Source organism: Prionailurus bengalensis, chromosome D1, assembly GCF_016509475.1.
Source record: "Prionailurus bengalensis isolate Pbe53 chromosome D1, Fcat_Pben_1.1_paternal_pri, whole genome shotgun sequence".
In the NCBI taxonomy this organism is placed as follows: domain Eukaryota; kingdom Metazoa; phylum Chordata; class Mammalia; order Carnivora; family Felidae; genus Prionailurus; species Prionailurus bengalensis.
The window spans coordinates 61615791-61632598 of NC_057346.1; the positions used below are offsets into that span (position 1 = coordinate 61615791).

The window sequence follows — 16808 nt, forward strand, 5'->3', positions numbered from 1 at the left end:
GATACATAGATAGATAATCTTTTTCTGCACTATTTATGAGTACTTTGAAGACATGGTTGCTCCTAAGTAATTCTGTTTCTTGACCAAGAACATAGATATTCTAGTGCATTAACTATACTATAACCAAGATCAGAGCACCTAATATTGCAATAAAACTATCACCAAATGTACTTGCCATATTCACATGTAGACAATACTCCAAAGAATGACTTCTCCTAGGTATATTTTTTATTCCCCAGAATCCAATCCAGAATCTCACACTGCATTTCATATTGATGTCTCTTCAGAATCCTTTGATGTACAACAGGTCATTAGCAGATCTTTTCCTTCTTTCTGATTGTTTTTTTCATATCTGAGCACTTACTTAGCTAACATTTTAAAAATCGTTTCTTGAATTCTAACATACATACAAAAATCATATGTTGTCCAGCTTAAATAACTGTCACAAGGTAGACGTAAATCAGTAAGTCCCCCATTGAGGAGTACCACATTACTTGCATCCTAGAATGAACCACCTTTCCCCTGTGCTCCTTAACACTCTCCATCGCAGTCGTCACTTCTTCAAGGGAAATGACTATCCTAACTTCTTTTCTTACTGTGGCTTAAAAACAAAAATAAAATGTCAACCCGTGTTTGTAGCTTATCTAATTTGTTGGCCTGTCATTTTTGATTAGGGTCTCTTATGATTTTTTTGTATTTATGTGATCTCAGTTGTAATGTCTCCTCTTTTACTTATGATTTACTTCTATCAGTCTTCTATCGCTCTTCAGGATTAAAGGTTTGTCAACTTTTCTAATCTCTTCAAAATAAACAACTTCTTATTTTTGTAATTTTTTTCCTATTGTTTTTCTATTCTCCACTATGTTTACTTTTGCTGTAATCTTATTTCACTTCTGCTAATTTTGGTTCACTTTGTTCTTCTCCTGCTAGCTGGGTGCAAAGTTAGATCATTTATTTGAGGTCTTTTATCTTTTCAATGCAGACATTTAATGCAGACTAAGACCTATAAACTTCGGTCTTAGTGCTACTTTTATTGTGTCCCCTAGGCTTTAGTTTGTTGTGTTTTAATTTCATTTGTCTCAAGAGATTTTCTACTTACCATTCTGGTTTCTTCTTTAAGCCATTACCCATCAGTTAGTTGTTCAAGACTGTGTTATTTAATTTATACATATTTATGAATATTCTGGTTGGCCTTCTGCTATTGATCTCTACTTTCATTATATGGTAATCAGAAAAGATACACTCATTATCATTGAATCTTCTTTAATATTTAAGACTTTCTCTGTGATCATACATGTAATCTATCCTGGAAAATGTTTCTTGTGTGCTAAGGGAAAATGTGTATTGATGCCATTGGGGGAAATAGTCTGTATGTGCATGTTAGGTCTATTTGGTCAATAGTGTTCAAGTCCTCAGTCGCTAATTGATCTTCTGTCTGGATGCTCTCATACTACTTTCATGTTGCTGTCTTTTTTCCCCTTAAGCTGTATTAACATTTGCTTCACCTACTTGGGTGCTCTGGTATTGAAAAAGAGAAATAGCCAGGAGCACATAGCTACGTGCTGGTTTGGCTATTGAAGAATATTGACGTGTGACATGGTCCTTGGATGTTACCAGGAATCAAGATTTGTCTTTCTCACATTTTATTTCTATGTAAGTCTAAGTGTTGCCAGACAGGAATTTCTAGGCTTAAACAGAACAAACACAAAAGAAAAATGAAAACAATTTGAAATCTCAGCCCAAGAGAACTTTGTTCTATATGTGAGTGACAAACCAAAGTTCCCAGGTATTTCATGAGTTTTTAAATGCCTCCTGCAGTTGTGAGCATCTGAGATTTAGACATTTTTTAAAAGTTTTATTTATTTATTTATTTATTTATTTATTTATTTATTTATTTATGTATTTATTATTTTGAGAGAGAGAGAGCACATGCACAAGCTGGGTAGGGGTAGAGAGACAATCCCCAATGTGCTCTGCACTGAAAGCACAGAACCAATGCCCACTTGAACTCACAAACCTTAAGATCATGGCCTGAGCCTAAATCAAGAGTTGAACACTCAACCGACTGAGCCATGCAGACGCTCCAAAGTTTGAACACAGACCTCTGTAGAAGATTTGACTTTTACCACATTCATGTTGTTACTTTGAATCAACCTAAAATGTCTGTAACGGGAGCCACTAATGATTAAGGTTTTTTAGGAAGAAACATTTTGAGGACATGGTCACGAATTTGTTTGGTCTTCACACCATAGACAATGGGGTTGAGAAAAGGTGGGACTAACAGGTAAAGGTTTGATAGGAGGATATGAACATATGGTGGTATGTGAGAACCAAACCGATGTGTGAAGAAAGAGAAGAAAGCAAGGAGGTAGAACTGGAGGAAGACACAGATGTGGGCAATGCAGGTATTAAAGGCCTTGAATCGTGCCTCCTTCTGGGGCAATTGAAACACAGTGAGAAAGATTTGAACATAAGACAAGGTGATGAAGATTATGTCAAAACCTAAGATACTGAAGGCAACAAATAGACCATATATCTTGTTGATCCGGACGTCTTCAATAGCTAGCTTCACAACGGCCATGTGCTCACAGTAAGAGTGAGAGATGACCGTAGTTCGGTAGAGTTTCAGACGACATTTGATGAGCATAATGGATGGTCCTATAAGAATGGCAGCCCGGAGTGTCACCCCAACTCCAATGTGAGTCAAAAGTTGCTGGGAGAAGATGGTGGTGTGTCTCAAGGGGTCACAGATGGCCACATAGCGATCTAGAGCCATTGCCAGTAGGATGCCTGATTCGATTGCCTGGAACGAATGGATAAGCCACATTTGTAGCAGGCAGGCTGCAAAGGAAATCTCTGGCAAATGAAACCAGAAGATGCCTAACATTTTGGGAAGAATACAGGTGCTAAGTGCAATGTCTGTGGCCCCCAGCATGGCCAAAAATATGTACATGGGCTTATGGAGGCTGCGTTCATATCTGATGATACCCAAGATTAGGGAATTCCCAATCACAGCGATGACATACATGACACAGAATGGGATCCCAATCCAACACTGCACTGACTGTAGACCAGGAATCCCAATGAGTGTTAGTACAGAGGGCATAAAGACTGAGCCATTGAGGAGGAGCATGATGATTTGGTCAGCAGAATCAAGTAGTGGTTTTGCTGTTTCATCTTCTATACCCTGTCAAGACGATATGAATTAAAAATGAGAAGAAATTACGTTTTTTTTAGCAAAGTATATTTAGTTAGATAAAACATACATGATCTTCTCTTTCCTTTAGTATTGAAATACTGTTACATCAAACATTTTCTAAGCTTACTTGCATACCATGTTGATTTGATACATTCACATATTGCAATATGAGTGCCATTGTAGTGCTAGCTAATACTCTAAAATGTCACATAATTATGTTTTCTTTTCTGTGATGGGAATAATTGAAGATCTGGTCTTTTAACAAGTTTGATGTTCTTATATAATATTTTTGTTTATACTTACTATACTGTATATTAGATTGCTAGGAAGATTTATTTATCTACTAAAAAACTATGTCCTCTATTTCCTCAGCCTCAGTCCCTAGTACCCACAATTATATCTGTTTTTATCAAGTTTATCTGTTTTTATGAGTTTGGCTTTTTGTCCTTGTTGCAGGGGAGTTGATACACAATATTACTTTAGTTTCAGAAATGCAGCATAGTAATTCAACAAGTCTGTACACTATGCTGTGCTCCCTACTAGTATAGCTATGGCATGTCACTGCACATGTTATTACAAACCATTGACTATATTCCCCATACTGTACCTTTTATCCACATAGCTTATTCATCCCATCATTGCAAGCCTCTGTCTCCCACTCCTCTTCACCAATTCGGCCAACCTGCAATCCCTGCCCCTCTGGCAACCATCAGTTTATTCTGTATTTTTGGATCTGTTTCTATTTTTATTTGTACATTTGTTTTGTTTTGTTTTGTTTTAGATTCCATATATGTTAAACCATATGGAGTTGGCTTTTTTTTAAGATTCCACTTACATATAAGTGATAACATGCAGTATTTTTCTTTTTCTCTTTAACTAATCTGACCACAATGTACTCAAAGGCCATTATTACTGTTGCAAATGAAAGAATTTCCTTCTTTCTCATGGCTAAATAAACAATCAGGAACATGTAAATCAAAGCCACAATGAGATATCACTTCACTCCTGTTAGAAGACTTGAAATCAATAAGTCAAAGATAATAAGGATTGGGGGATTTGGTGGAAAGGGTAACACTGCCCATTGATGGGGGGAATGTACACACTATGGAAAGAAATATGAAGGTTCAACAAAAAGTTTGAAAAAATGATCTACATATAATCCAGCAATTCGACTTCTGGGCATATATTCAAAGGAGAGGAAAACAGAATATTGAAGAGATATCTGTAATCCCATGTTTACTGCAGCTTTATTCATAACAGCCAAAATAGGGAAACAACCTTAGTCCTCATTTACGTATGAATGGATAAAGATTTGGCATATAAGTGCAATGGACTATTACCCTTATCTTATTGTTTCTTTTCAACGACTCCTTTCAAATTTTCTCTTTTCACAAAGCCATTGTAAGAACAACCATCAAGTTCTATGTTTCTACATGCTTTAATCATTTATAGTGAGAAAAATTAAATGAATCAGATGGCTGCTCTCTGGTTCCTCCGTATTTTATTTTATTTTATTTTTTAAATTTATTTATTTATTTTGAGAGAAACCGAGACAGTGAGAGTGGGGGAGGGGCAGAAAAAGAGGGAGACAGAGAATTCCAAGCAGGCTTCCTGTTGCCGACACAGAGCCCTACATGGGGCTTGAACTCATGAAACTGTGAGATCATAACCTGAGCTGAAACCAAGAGTCAGACGTTGGACTAACTGAGTCACCCAGGCATCCCTATTCCTAAGTACTGAGAATAATGTAGACCATCTATAGACTTAGACAATTTCTAATCATGTAGGATTGCCTAGAATACACCTCAGGTCAATTACAGGAGTATTTATTGCCTCATTTTCTCCAAATTTATTCAACTCCAAGGGAGGCTTTCCTTTTAGATATCCTTTGTTCACAAATTCTTCCTTTCAACAAACATACAGCATGCCAAACTAGATCTTTCTCATCTTCACAAATAACATTATGACCCACAAATCAGAAGTTTGTATTCTAATAATTTTCTTCAGTAAATACTCAATGCTTGAGTATTTACTATGTTCCAAGGATTTCTTGAAACAATTGGAGAATAAGTAAAATATATCTATTCAATTTTTTGAAGCATCTAAATTATGCTAAGTCTTGAAATTCAAAGTTACTATTCACCATTTGTTAAATAAGTACTACAGCATTCATCCTCATAAAATCTTTAGACATTTTAGGATATTTTATCTTCCTTAAATTTTATACCCACATTATTAACCTATATTATATTAATGAAAAACTAAGACTTATTGTTACAGGTAAATCTGCTTGGATCCAATTCCATGACATACAGACCTAGGAAGAACAAAAAATAATTTGTGTCTTCTGAGATTTTATAATTAAACCTCAGTAAGGATTTGGGATATACAACAGTGTGAAACTACGTGAGGCTGGGTGGTACAAATGTATAAAATAAATTTTAATCAGTAGTGCCTGTTTAGAATCTTATGGAAAAAACTCTAATATTCCTTTTTCATTTTTACCAAAAAAGTATTATACACACATTACATACACGTTACCATCTGGTGCACGTCTGATACAAAACCACATATCCATGCCATGTCAACCGTATACTGGATAACGCTCTCTGTGACTTGACTCAAAAGTGTGTGCTACTGCCTTTATCTGGAATTTTCACTGGGGAGATTTAAATGGCCACGTGGGTCAGAGTTGCCCTAGAGAATCTGTAAAAGATGCTGTGCAAACTGAAGCTCATCAGAAATATATATTGTGAATAACCAGAGGAAAGAGTAAAAAAGAGAGGAAAGAGAAATGTAAACAAAGTCGTGGGTAAATAAAATAGGAGATCATGCCTAAGGTCTCAAACACCACACATCTTATAAAGAAAGTAGTTACCTTCCTGATAGTTTTACATTTCCAACTTCACGAGGCCAACTGGATATTCTTCTAGACCAGGATTTTTCCTTCTCAGCACAACTGGCACTGTGGTGAGATAAATTTTGGGTTCTGCAGTAATTCTCTATATTGCAGGAGGGAGGTTCAGCAGCATCCCTGACTCCTGGCCATTAGATTCCAATTGTTCTCTCTTGTCATGACAATCAAAACCATCTCCTGCATTGCCAAATACCATCTGCATGTGCGGGGTGGGACACATCACACATGGTTGCTAACCATTGTTCTAGAATTTTACCCTGGAAAAAACAGAGTCTTCAACTAAATAAGAATTAATGTTTTATAGCTTTAATAAAAACCGGGCAGAATAAGTCTGGCTATCAAGGGAAATCATTCTTCTGTAGGTATTAGCCAGATAGAGGAGATGGAAGAGGATTCCAAGAGGAAATACTTCAGACAAAATGAAAGTAGCATGAAACGTACAGTGGGATTGCCATTCAGTAAGTGATTTTCACATATGGATTTTTTAATAAGCAGAGATGATGGTTGTTGAGGCTAAGGAAAGGGGAAGAATAACCAATGTAAAGTTACAGGTTTAAACGAAATAACTTAAGCCTTAGGTAGAATAACAGGTCTTTTGCCTTTAAAACTCCGCTCTGCCGGCAGATGGATGAATGTCTTAAAAGGATGAGAGCTGGCATAGGGAGACGAAGTTAGGACACGTGTGATAGTCCGGATGGGACATGATGAAGTGGCCTGGCCACATCGGAGGAGTCACAAGGGAACAATATCTGTGCTGCTCGCTGACTTGATGGAGGCGAATGGTGGGAGGACAGGCTAAGATGTTCTTGGGTTGAGAGTAACAGCACGGGGTGACAAGGACAAGCTGGAAACAGCTGTGTGTGCACACATATGTGCAAGTTTAGAAGATGGGGGAGACATATCATAAGTCCTTGAAATTCATGGGCCAGGAAAACAATCACGGGTCTCATTTACGGCATGAATCGTCAACCATTAATGTTACTGACAACTCCAATTCTCACTCGGGCTGACTCGCGGAACCTAAAAGAATCAAAGGATTTAGGTCTAAACCACACACCCTACAGTCTCAGGAAAGCTTTCCCCCTGCAAAGTCAGTGACATCCACCCTTTGTTCTCTGCCTCAAGCCCCCAGGGATAGACTCTCTTTGTTTCGGAGATAGCTTGTCCATCGCAAGACAGCTGCAAATGTCAGATTTGGCTTCTTTCTAGTGATTCCCAGACTGCTTCCCTCTTCAGTTCTCATAAAAGTCCTCAACCCACCTTCTAAAGATACACATCAGCCGTGGAACACAGTGGTTACCGCATGGATCTAAAGTCAGTCAAACAGTTTAAATCCTTAGGACACTCTAGCTTTGCATGTTCTTCAGGCAGTTGTAAAACTTATAATTGTCTCAATTCTTTCTTGCTGAAAGTTAACAGATAGAAACACACTGCAGGGTGACTGTGAGGATATAACGAGGTAATGTATTAACATATTTAGAAAGAAATATAAAATGTATTATTTTGTCTAAATGCAGTGACTCATTCATAGAGGTGTTTCTCCTTCCCATGAATAACTTTCGATGTTTAAAGATCATTTCACCAGATGAGGTTTTCCCTGAATGACTTGAGGGCACCGTTTCTACCGAAGGTTTTCCAGTCTAAACCTATATAATTCTCTGACCTTTTAACCAATAAGGTTTTTACACACTGAGCAGCCCAGATCCCTCTCTAGGGTCTTGTCAGGCTCACTTTAAAAATGATCACCCATTGTGTGATAAACTGATTGGGAAATATTCTGAACAGCATGAGACAAAATCTTCATGTTTAAACTGCCAACTAGTGTAAGAGTCTATTGTTTGTTAATCACCATAGCATCTTATTGGATCTTAGCGTTACGTGTTCTCTTTGAAACCAATGCTCCATTTTCCCACACTTAAGCTAAGACATAAGCCCAGAGACTTACCAGGAATCATCTGTGATATCATATGTAGTGAAAGGAACAATCCAAATGACAGCTCTGCCTTAGTTTAAAGCTAGGTTCTCTTTTCTGCTTATTATGGATCTTTGATAAGAAATACAATTGTTGAGAAGTCTGTTTTGCTTGCTGTTTGCTACGAGCATTGTGAGACCTTTCCTGAATGTAACCCGCTGTGTAGTAGAATGGGTTGTAAAACTTCCTAAATGTAGTCTGATATGTAATGGAATGAGTGATTGTACATAAACTAACCGGCATTTCTCGCTTCTGTAAACCTGCTTGCTTAGCACATTCCTCACCTACCCCCTTCCCCCTTCCCCCTTTTTCCTCCCGCCACAAGTAAGGGACAAAGCCTTAGGACCAAAGGACAAACAAAGCCAAAGGACAGACAAAGGATGCCCAATCAGAGAACAACAAATGTCCTTACTTTAAAATCAACTAATCAGGCCCCTCATAATTTGAAACCTCCCCTGTGCTATTTGTCTCTGTCTATAAAAACGCTGTACCAACCCTGATCGAGGCCTCTTAGCGTCACCGGCAATGAGTGCGCAGAGGTCCAGGTTCGAACCTGCAATAAATGGCCCTTGCCGCTTGGCTTTGACTTACGACTCTGGTGGTCTTTTGTGGGAGGTTTTGGAACTTCAGGCATTACAGTAGAAGCCACAGAGTGAAAATCTTTTGGTGTTTCAGATCATGAGGATGGCTCTTTTGTACTATAGAAGCCACCTGGGGGATTCTTTTTCACCAATGGCTGGTGAGCTTTAAATTAACCTGGGACAAATGTGAAAAGGAGGGGCAATATGGTTCAAAACCTGGAAGAACTTGTCTAATAGCAGATCTGCATCTAATAAAAACTCACAAATTTTGGTGTCCTTGGGGACTGGAAGCCAAAATGACTGTCTCTTTAGAAACTTCTAAGAGAACACAGTGCCCCAAGGTAACACAATCAATGACACTTATTTACCAAACAATGAGCCAGAGAAGGGGAATAAGAACCTCTCAAGATATTCAGACTAATTAGTATAGAATTGCTAACAGAGAAATAAAGGACTATTTCTATATGATATAGAAATTGTCCCATATGTTTAGAATTCTCATGAAATAATAATATGCTTTTTCAAGTTTTAGGGCCAGTCACCTTATATATATCAACTTTCCCTATTAAATATTATTTATGGCCAGTGTTGACTTAGTTACTTTAAAAAATGGGTGTTATGATTTAAAATGGATTTTAAGCTTTGGTATCAAAGAGGGAAAAGGAAAAGATCCAAATCTTTGTATGTACAAGAAAAAGTTTAACAAGGCTCCATTCCATATATCTGCCTGATGGCCTTATAGAGTTACATGATTTTTCTCCTGAGTCATTGAGTCTGGCCCTATTTAGGAAACCGTTTACATTGAAAAACTCTCTGAGTCTCCACTTGTCATTAAACTGCCATGGAATTCTATTCATCCTAGAAAAAAAAAAACAACGGTATAGGATTGGCTGCATTGTGTGTTCGATGAGCTCACACTGGCTTTGGAGTGCTGGCTGTGTGCATCTCTTTCCAGCTCTGACTGATAATGTTACATGGTAGCTTGAAATCAACAGAGCAGAAATCGGTAGACCAGAAGACAAACAATATATATCAGAATTCCAGTCATCCAACAGAGTAGAATCTGATGAACTCAAAGTAAAATATTTTCAGGTAAAACAAAAAGAATACTTTTCAGATAGAGTATGAAGTAGGCTGAGGTGAGGTCAGCGGGGTCTGAAATTTGTACACGACTCTTTGTATAGAGAATAATAATATTATAAACATACGTAATGACTCACAAGAGTGATACTTTTGGGAAATGTAAAAAGTATTTGAACCTCACAGAATCATAGTACTATTTAATGTTAGAGACAAAATTACTCTTGGATACTGTTTAGTTAAAACCCATTAGAGCTCAAGGGGAATAAGATGTTTTAACATGAGACTTCTGGAGCACCTGGGTAGCTCAGCTGGTTAAGCAGCTGACCTCGGGTCAGGTCATGATCTTGCAGTTCATGAATTTGAGTCCCATGTCAGGCTCTGTGCTGACAGCTCAGAGCCTGGAGCCTGCTTCAGATTCTGTGTCTCCCTCTCTTTCTGCCCCTCCCCTGCTGGCAATTTGTGTCTCTCAAAAATAAATAAACGTTAAAAAAATTTAAAAACCATGTGACTCCTTAAAATTCCTAATATTAAATAGAAATAATTACCTCTGAGTAATGTAATGGGAACTACAGAGTTCAAATTTTCATAAGCGGTTCTTCATTCCGCATGTATTTTTGAGAAAACCAGAAACAAAGGTTTAATTTTCCCATACAACAGTGTTAGAGGTGGAGTTGAATATTTGTCTCTTACTGCAATGGTTGATAAAATTCATCAAGTGAGAAGATATAAATTTAAATGAATTATGGGAAATACAAATTAGGAGGACTTGGACGTGCCTATACTTTTTGTGGTAATCTCTGAATTAAAATGGGGGTCCTTACCACACACAGAGGAGAAGGATCATGGATAAACTTATGTGGCTGGAGTGCCGCCTGCCACGTGCAAGAATAGACTCACATACATCCATGCAATGCCATTTCATCCACCAGAAAAGAGGAAGTTCTAATGTGCTACAACAGGTGTAAACTTGAAAACTTGACACTATGTGAAAGAAGCCGGATGTAAAAGGCCATGTGTTATATGACCTAGTTTCTTGAAATATCCACACTAGTCAAATCCATGGGGACAGAAAGTAGTAGTGTGGTTTCCATAAACTGGGGATAGGGTGAGAGGCAATGGCTGTTAATAGGAATGGGGTATCTTTTGGGGGTCATGAAAATGTTCTAGAATTAGAGAAGAGACTGTCACACACCTTTTTTAATATGCCAAAAACCAGTGGCTTGTACGCTTTAGAGGGTGAATTTTATAGCAGCCCATGGAGTTTTCTACCAAGATGACAAGAGTGGAGAGGGGCCAAATGTTGCATGTTATTCTGTACAAACTGAACGTTTAAATAAGGGTTTGAAAAATCCAAAGGGTCAATGCATTATTGCTCCCTCAACTGAACACCAGCACCAAGAGTGACAAGTGTCAACTCCCGCACCTGATATGTCAAAACTCACCATTATGAAGACCTCTTTCTTTTTCTGAAATCACTCCTGAGGAATAAAGCCCTTGAGAATATTAATTGATTATATAGCTGTTAGATTTCAAGCATACAAAGAAAAAAATGAACACAAATCAGAAAATAATCAAAGGACAAAATAAAGTACTTCAAAGAAAGGATATACAAGTGGAAAACAGCAGCAGAGTTATTGTACTCTTTGTTAATGCTACTTGTAAAGACAATCATATTTCACCAATCAGACTGCCAAAGATTAAAAATCTCAATCATAACCAGTGCTTTTGAGAACGCAGACATATAGAGTGCTATTAGTCACTTTTGTAATTGATGCACTCTTTTCGAAGGATCATTTTGAGTTTCTAGAAATCAGTAACATTACCCTTTACAAAATATGCCTTTTTCTTTTCCAGGCAATTTTATATTCAAGAATGTGTTCTATAATTTTCCTGGCCAAGTGTGTGGGAGGATAGAGAGTCCTGCTTGTCTTCTTGTGTTTGCAATGAGCCATTTGTTTTTTTCTTTTACATTTTTAGGTCTCAGGTTGGAGCTGGTCTTGATGATTGAAGGCTAAAATAGTGGAAACATCCACATCCTAGACCAGATATTGTATGACACATTGACAACTGAAGATGGTGCAAACAGTTTCCAGTTTCATGTCCTGTCTCATGTCTGTTTTAGACTCCCACTATTTTTAGTATAACTGTCAGGATTGGTCATTGTTACATGTATTTCAAAATTCTCCAGATAAGCTTGAAATTATAGTGAACCATCCTAAAATGGCTTGCTGCCTGCTTTTGGAAAACTCACTAGCCAAGAATTGTTTGTACAGATGAACTCTTTCAATCAATGTGGTGATAAGGAAAATCTAAATTGAGGCAATCTTAAACCAAATGTCACCACCCCCCAAAACAATTAAATCCCTCTACTTTACTTTTTTTGCAATTTTAATTTTATTTTTTATTTTTTTAAATTTACATCCAAATTAGTTAGCATATAGTACAACAATGATTTCAGGAGTAGACTCCTTAGGACCCCTTACCCATTAATCCCATTCCCCCCTCCCACAACGCCTCCTGTAACCCTCAGTTTGTTCTCCATATTTATGAGTCTCTTCTGTTTTGTCCCCCTCCTTGTTTTTATATTATTATTCTTTCCCTCCCCTTATGTTCATCTGTTTTGTCTCTTAAAGCCCTCATAAGAGTGAAGGCATATGATTTTTGTCTTTCTCTGACTAATTTCACTTAGCATAATACCCTCCAGTTCCATGCACGTAGTTGCAAATGGCAAGATTTCATTCTTTTTGATTGCCAAGTAATACTCCATTGTATATATATATACCACATCTTCTTTATCCATTCATCCAAGGATGGACATTGGGGCTCTATCCATATTTTGGCTATTGTTGATAGTGTTGCTATAAACATGGGGGTGCATGTGTCCCTTAAAAACAGCACACTGTATCCCTTGGATAAATGCCTAGTAGTGCAATTGCTGGGTCTTAGGGCAGTTCTATTTTTAGTTTTTTGAGGAACCCCCATACTGTTTTTCAGAGTGGCTGCACCAGCTTGCATTCCCACCAACAATGCAAAAGAGATAATTGTTCTCTGCATCCTCGCCAACATCTGTTGTTGCCTGAGATGTTAATGTTAGCCATTCTGACAGGTGTAAGGTGGTATCTCATTGTGGTTTATATTTGTATTTCCCTGATGACGAGTGATGTGGAGCATTTTTTCATGATGTGTCAGTTGGCCATCTGGATGTCTTCCTTGGAGAAATGTCTATTCATGTCTTTCGCCCATTTCTTCACTGGATTATTTGGTTTTGGGGAGTTGAGTTTCATAAGTGCTTTATAGATTTTGGATGCTAACCCTTTATCTGATATGTCATTTGCAAATATCTTCTCCCATTCTGTGAGTTGCCTTTTAGTTTTGCTGATTGTTTCCTTCACTGTGCAGAAGCTTTTTATTTTGATGAGGTCCCAGTAGTTCATTTTTGCTTTTGTTTCCCTTGCCTCGGGAGACATGTTGAGTAAGAAGTTGCTGCAGCCAAGGTCAAAGAGGTTTTGCCTGCTTTCTCCTTGAGAATTTTGATGGCTTCCTGTATTATGTTTAGGTCTTTCATCCATTTTGAGTTTATTTTTGTGAATGGGGTAAGAAAGTGGCCCAGGTTCATTCTTCTGCATGTCGCTGTCCAGTTTTCCCAGCACCACTTGCTGGAGAGACTGTCTTTATTCCACTGGATATTCTCTCCTGCTTTGTCAAAGATTAGTTGGCCATACGTTTGTGGGTCCATTTCTGGGTTCTCTATTCTGTTCCAGTGATCTGAGTTCTTGTGCCAGTACCATACTGTCTTGATGATTACAGCTTTGTAATATAGCTTGAAGTCTGGGATTGTGATGCCTCCTGCTTTGGTTTCCTTTTTCAAGATCGCTTTGGCTATTCGGGGTCTTTTCTGGTTCCGTACAAATTTTAGGATTATTTTTCTAGCTCTGTGAAAAATGCTGGTGTTATTTTGATAGGGATTGCCTTGAATATGTAGATTGCTTAGGGTAGTATTGACATTTTAACAATATTTGTTCTTCCTATCCAGAACCATGAAATCTTTTTCCATTTTTTTTGTGTCTTCTTCAATTTCTTTTATAAGCTTTCTATAGTTTTCAGTGTATAGATTTTTCACCTCTTTGGTTAGATTTATTCCTAGGTATTTTATGTTTTTGTGTGCAACTGTAAATGGGATCCATTCCTGGATTTCTCTTTCTGTCGCTTCACTGTGGGTGCATAGGAATGCAATCGATTTCTCTGCATTGATTTTATGTCCTGCAACTTTGCTGAATTCATGAATCAGTTCTAGCAGTTTCTTGGTGGAATCTTTTGGGTGTTCCATATAGAGTACCGTGTCACCTGAGAAGAGTGAAAGTTTGACCTCCTCCTGGCCGATTTGGATGCCTTTTATTTCTTTGTGCTGTCTGATTGCAGAGGCTAAGACTTTGAATACTATGTTGAATAACAGTGGTGAGAGTGGACATCCCTGTCTCGTTCCTGACCTTAGGGAGAAAGCTCTCAGTTTTTCCCATTGAGGATGATATTAGCGTTGGGTCATTCATATCTGGCTTTTATGATCTCGAGGTATGTTCCTTCTATCCCTACCCTCTTGAGGGTTTTTATCAAGAAAGGATGCTGTATTTTGTCAAACGCTTTCTCTGCATCTATTGAGCGGATCATATGGTTCTTGTCCTTTCTTTTATTGATGTGATCAATCACATTAATTGTTTTGTGGATATTGAACCAGTCCTGCATCCCAGGTATAAATCCCACTACGTCGTGGCGAATAATTTTTTTAATGGAGCCGTATGGCTAATATCTTGTTGATGATTTTTGCATCCATGTTCATCAGGGAAATTGGTCTATAGTTCTCCTTTTTAGTGGGTCTTTGTCTGGTTTTGGAATCGAGATAATGCTGGCCTCATAGAAAGAGTTTGGAAGTTTTCCTTCCATTTCTATTTTTTGGAACAGCTTCAAGAGAATAGGTATTAACTCTTCCTTAAATGTTTGGTAGAATTCCCCTGGAAAGCCATGTGGCCTGGACTCTTGTTTTTTGGCAGAGTTTGGATTACCAATTCGATTTCCTTACTGGTTATGGGTCTGTTCAAATTTTCTATTTCTTCCTCTTTCAGTTTTGATAGTGTATATGTTTCTAGGAATTTGTCCATTTCTTCCAGATTGCTCATTTTATTGGCATATAACTGCTTATAATATTCTCTTATTATCGTTTTTATTTCTGTTGTGTTGGTTGTGATCTCTCCTCTTTCATTCTAGATTTTACTTATTTGGGTCCTTTCCTTTTTCTTCTTAATTATATTGTCTAGTGGTTTATCAATTTTGTTAATTCTTTCAAAGAACCAGCTTCTGGTTTCATTGATCTGTTCTACTCATTTATTGGTTTTGGTAGCATTAATTTTTGCTCTAATCTTTGTTATTTCCTGTCTTCTGCTGGTTTTGGGTTTTATTTACTGTTCTTTTCCCAGCTCCTTAAGGCGTAAGGTTACGTTGTGTATGTGAGACCTTTCTTCCTTCTTTAGGAAGGCCTGGATTGCTATATACTTTCCTCTTATGACTGCCTTTGCTGCGTCCCAGAAGTTTTGGGTTGTGGTGTTACCATTTTCAGTGACTTCCATATACTTTTTAATTTACTCTTTAACTGTTTGCTTAGCCCATTCACTCCTTAGTAGGATGTTCTTCAGTCTCCAAGTATTTGTTACCTTTCCAAATGCTTTCTTGTGGTTGATTTTGAGTTTCATAGCATTGTGGACTGAAAATATGCACGGTATGATCTCAATCTTTTTGTACATACATAGGACTGATTTCTGTCCCGGTATATGTTCTATTCTGGAGAACGTTCCATGTACACTGGAGAAGAATGTATTTTCTGCTGCTTTAGGATGAAATGTTCTGAATATATCTGTTAAGTCCATCTGGTCTAGTGTGTCATTCAAAGCCATTGTTTCCTTGTTGATTTTTTGATTAGATGATCTGTCCATTGCAATGAGTGGGATGTTGAAGTCTCCTACTATTATGGTATTACTACTGATGAGTTTCTTTATGTTTGTGATTAATTGATTTATATATTTGCATCCCTCCACATTGGTACATAAATGTTTACAATTGTTAGGTCTTCTTGGTGGATAGACCCCTTGACTATGATATAATGCCCTTCTGCATCTCTTGATACAGTCTTTATTTTAAAGTCTAGATTGTCTGATATAAGTATGGCTACTCTGGCTTTCTTTTGTTGACCATTAGCATGATAGATGGTTCTCCATCCCCTTATTTTCAATCTGAAGGTGTCTTGAGGTCTAAAGTGGGTCTCTTGCAAACAGCATATAGATGGATTTTGTTTTCTTATGCATTCTGTTACCCTATGTCTTTGATTGGAGCATTGAGACCATTGACGTTTAGAGTGAGTACTGAAAGGTATGAATTTATTGCCATTATGATCTTCTAGAGTTGGAGTTTCTGGTGGTGTTCTCTGGTCCCTAATTTTTCTTGCTTTTGGTATATATATACGTGTATATATACATATATATATATATATATATATATATATATATATATACACACACATATATATATACATATATACATACGTATATACATACATATATACATATATCTTTTCTCCCTCTCCCCTCAGAGATGTCCTCTTAAAATTTCTTGCAAGGCTGGTTTAGTGGTCACAAACTCCTTTAATTTTTGTTTGTCTGCAAAACTTTTCATCTCTCCTTCTATTTTGAATGACAGCCTTGCTGGGTAAAGAATTCTTGGCTGAATATTTTTCGATTCAGGACACTGAATATATCCTGCCACTCCTTTCTGGCCTGCCAAGTTTCTGTGCATGGGTCTGCTGTGAACCTGATCTGTCTTCCCTTGTAGGTTAGGGACTTTTTTTTTTTCCCTTGCTGCTCTCATGATTCTCTTCTTGCCTGAGTATTTTGTGAATTTGACTATGATATGACTTGTTGATGGTCGGTTTTTGTTGAGTCTCATGGGGGTCCTCTGTCCTTCCTGGATTTTGATGTCTGTGTCTTTCCCCAGGTAAGAATGTTTTCAGCTATG

The 16808-nt window shown here is 37.6% G+C and overlaps 1 protein-coding gene across 1 annotated transcript; it reads right to left on the bottom strand.

Annotated features, from left to right (window-relative positions):
• Nucleotides 1–2185: 2185 nt before the first annotated feature.
• LOC122484264 (olfactory receptor 52A5) lies at nucleotides 2186–3133 on the bottom strand. The gene has a single exon (XM_043582252.1). It carries the CDS (start codon nucleotides 3131–3133, stop codon nucleotides 2186–2188), a length of 948 nt encoding a protein of 315 aa, XP_043438187.1.
• Nucleotides 3134–16808: the final 13675 nt, after the last annotated feature.

What these genes read in the sequence shown, in the direction of transcription:
- LOC122484264 (XM_043582252.1), bottom strand. Translation starts at nt 3,133, where the DNA reads ATGCTCCTCCTCAATGGCTCAGTCTTTATGCCCTCTGTACTAACACTC.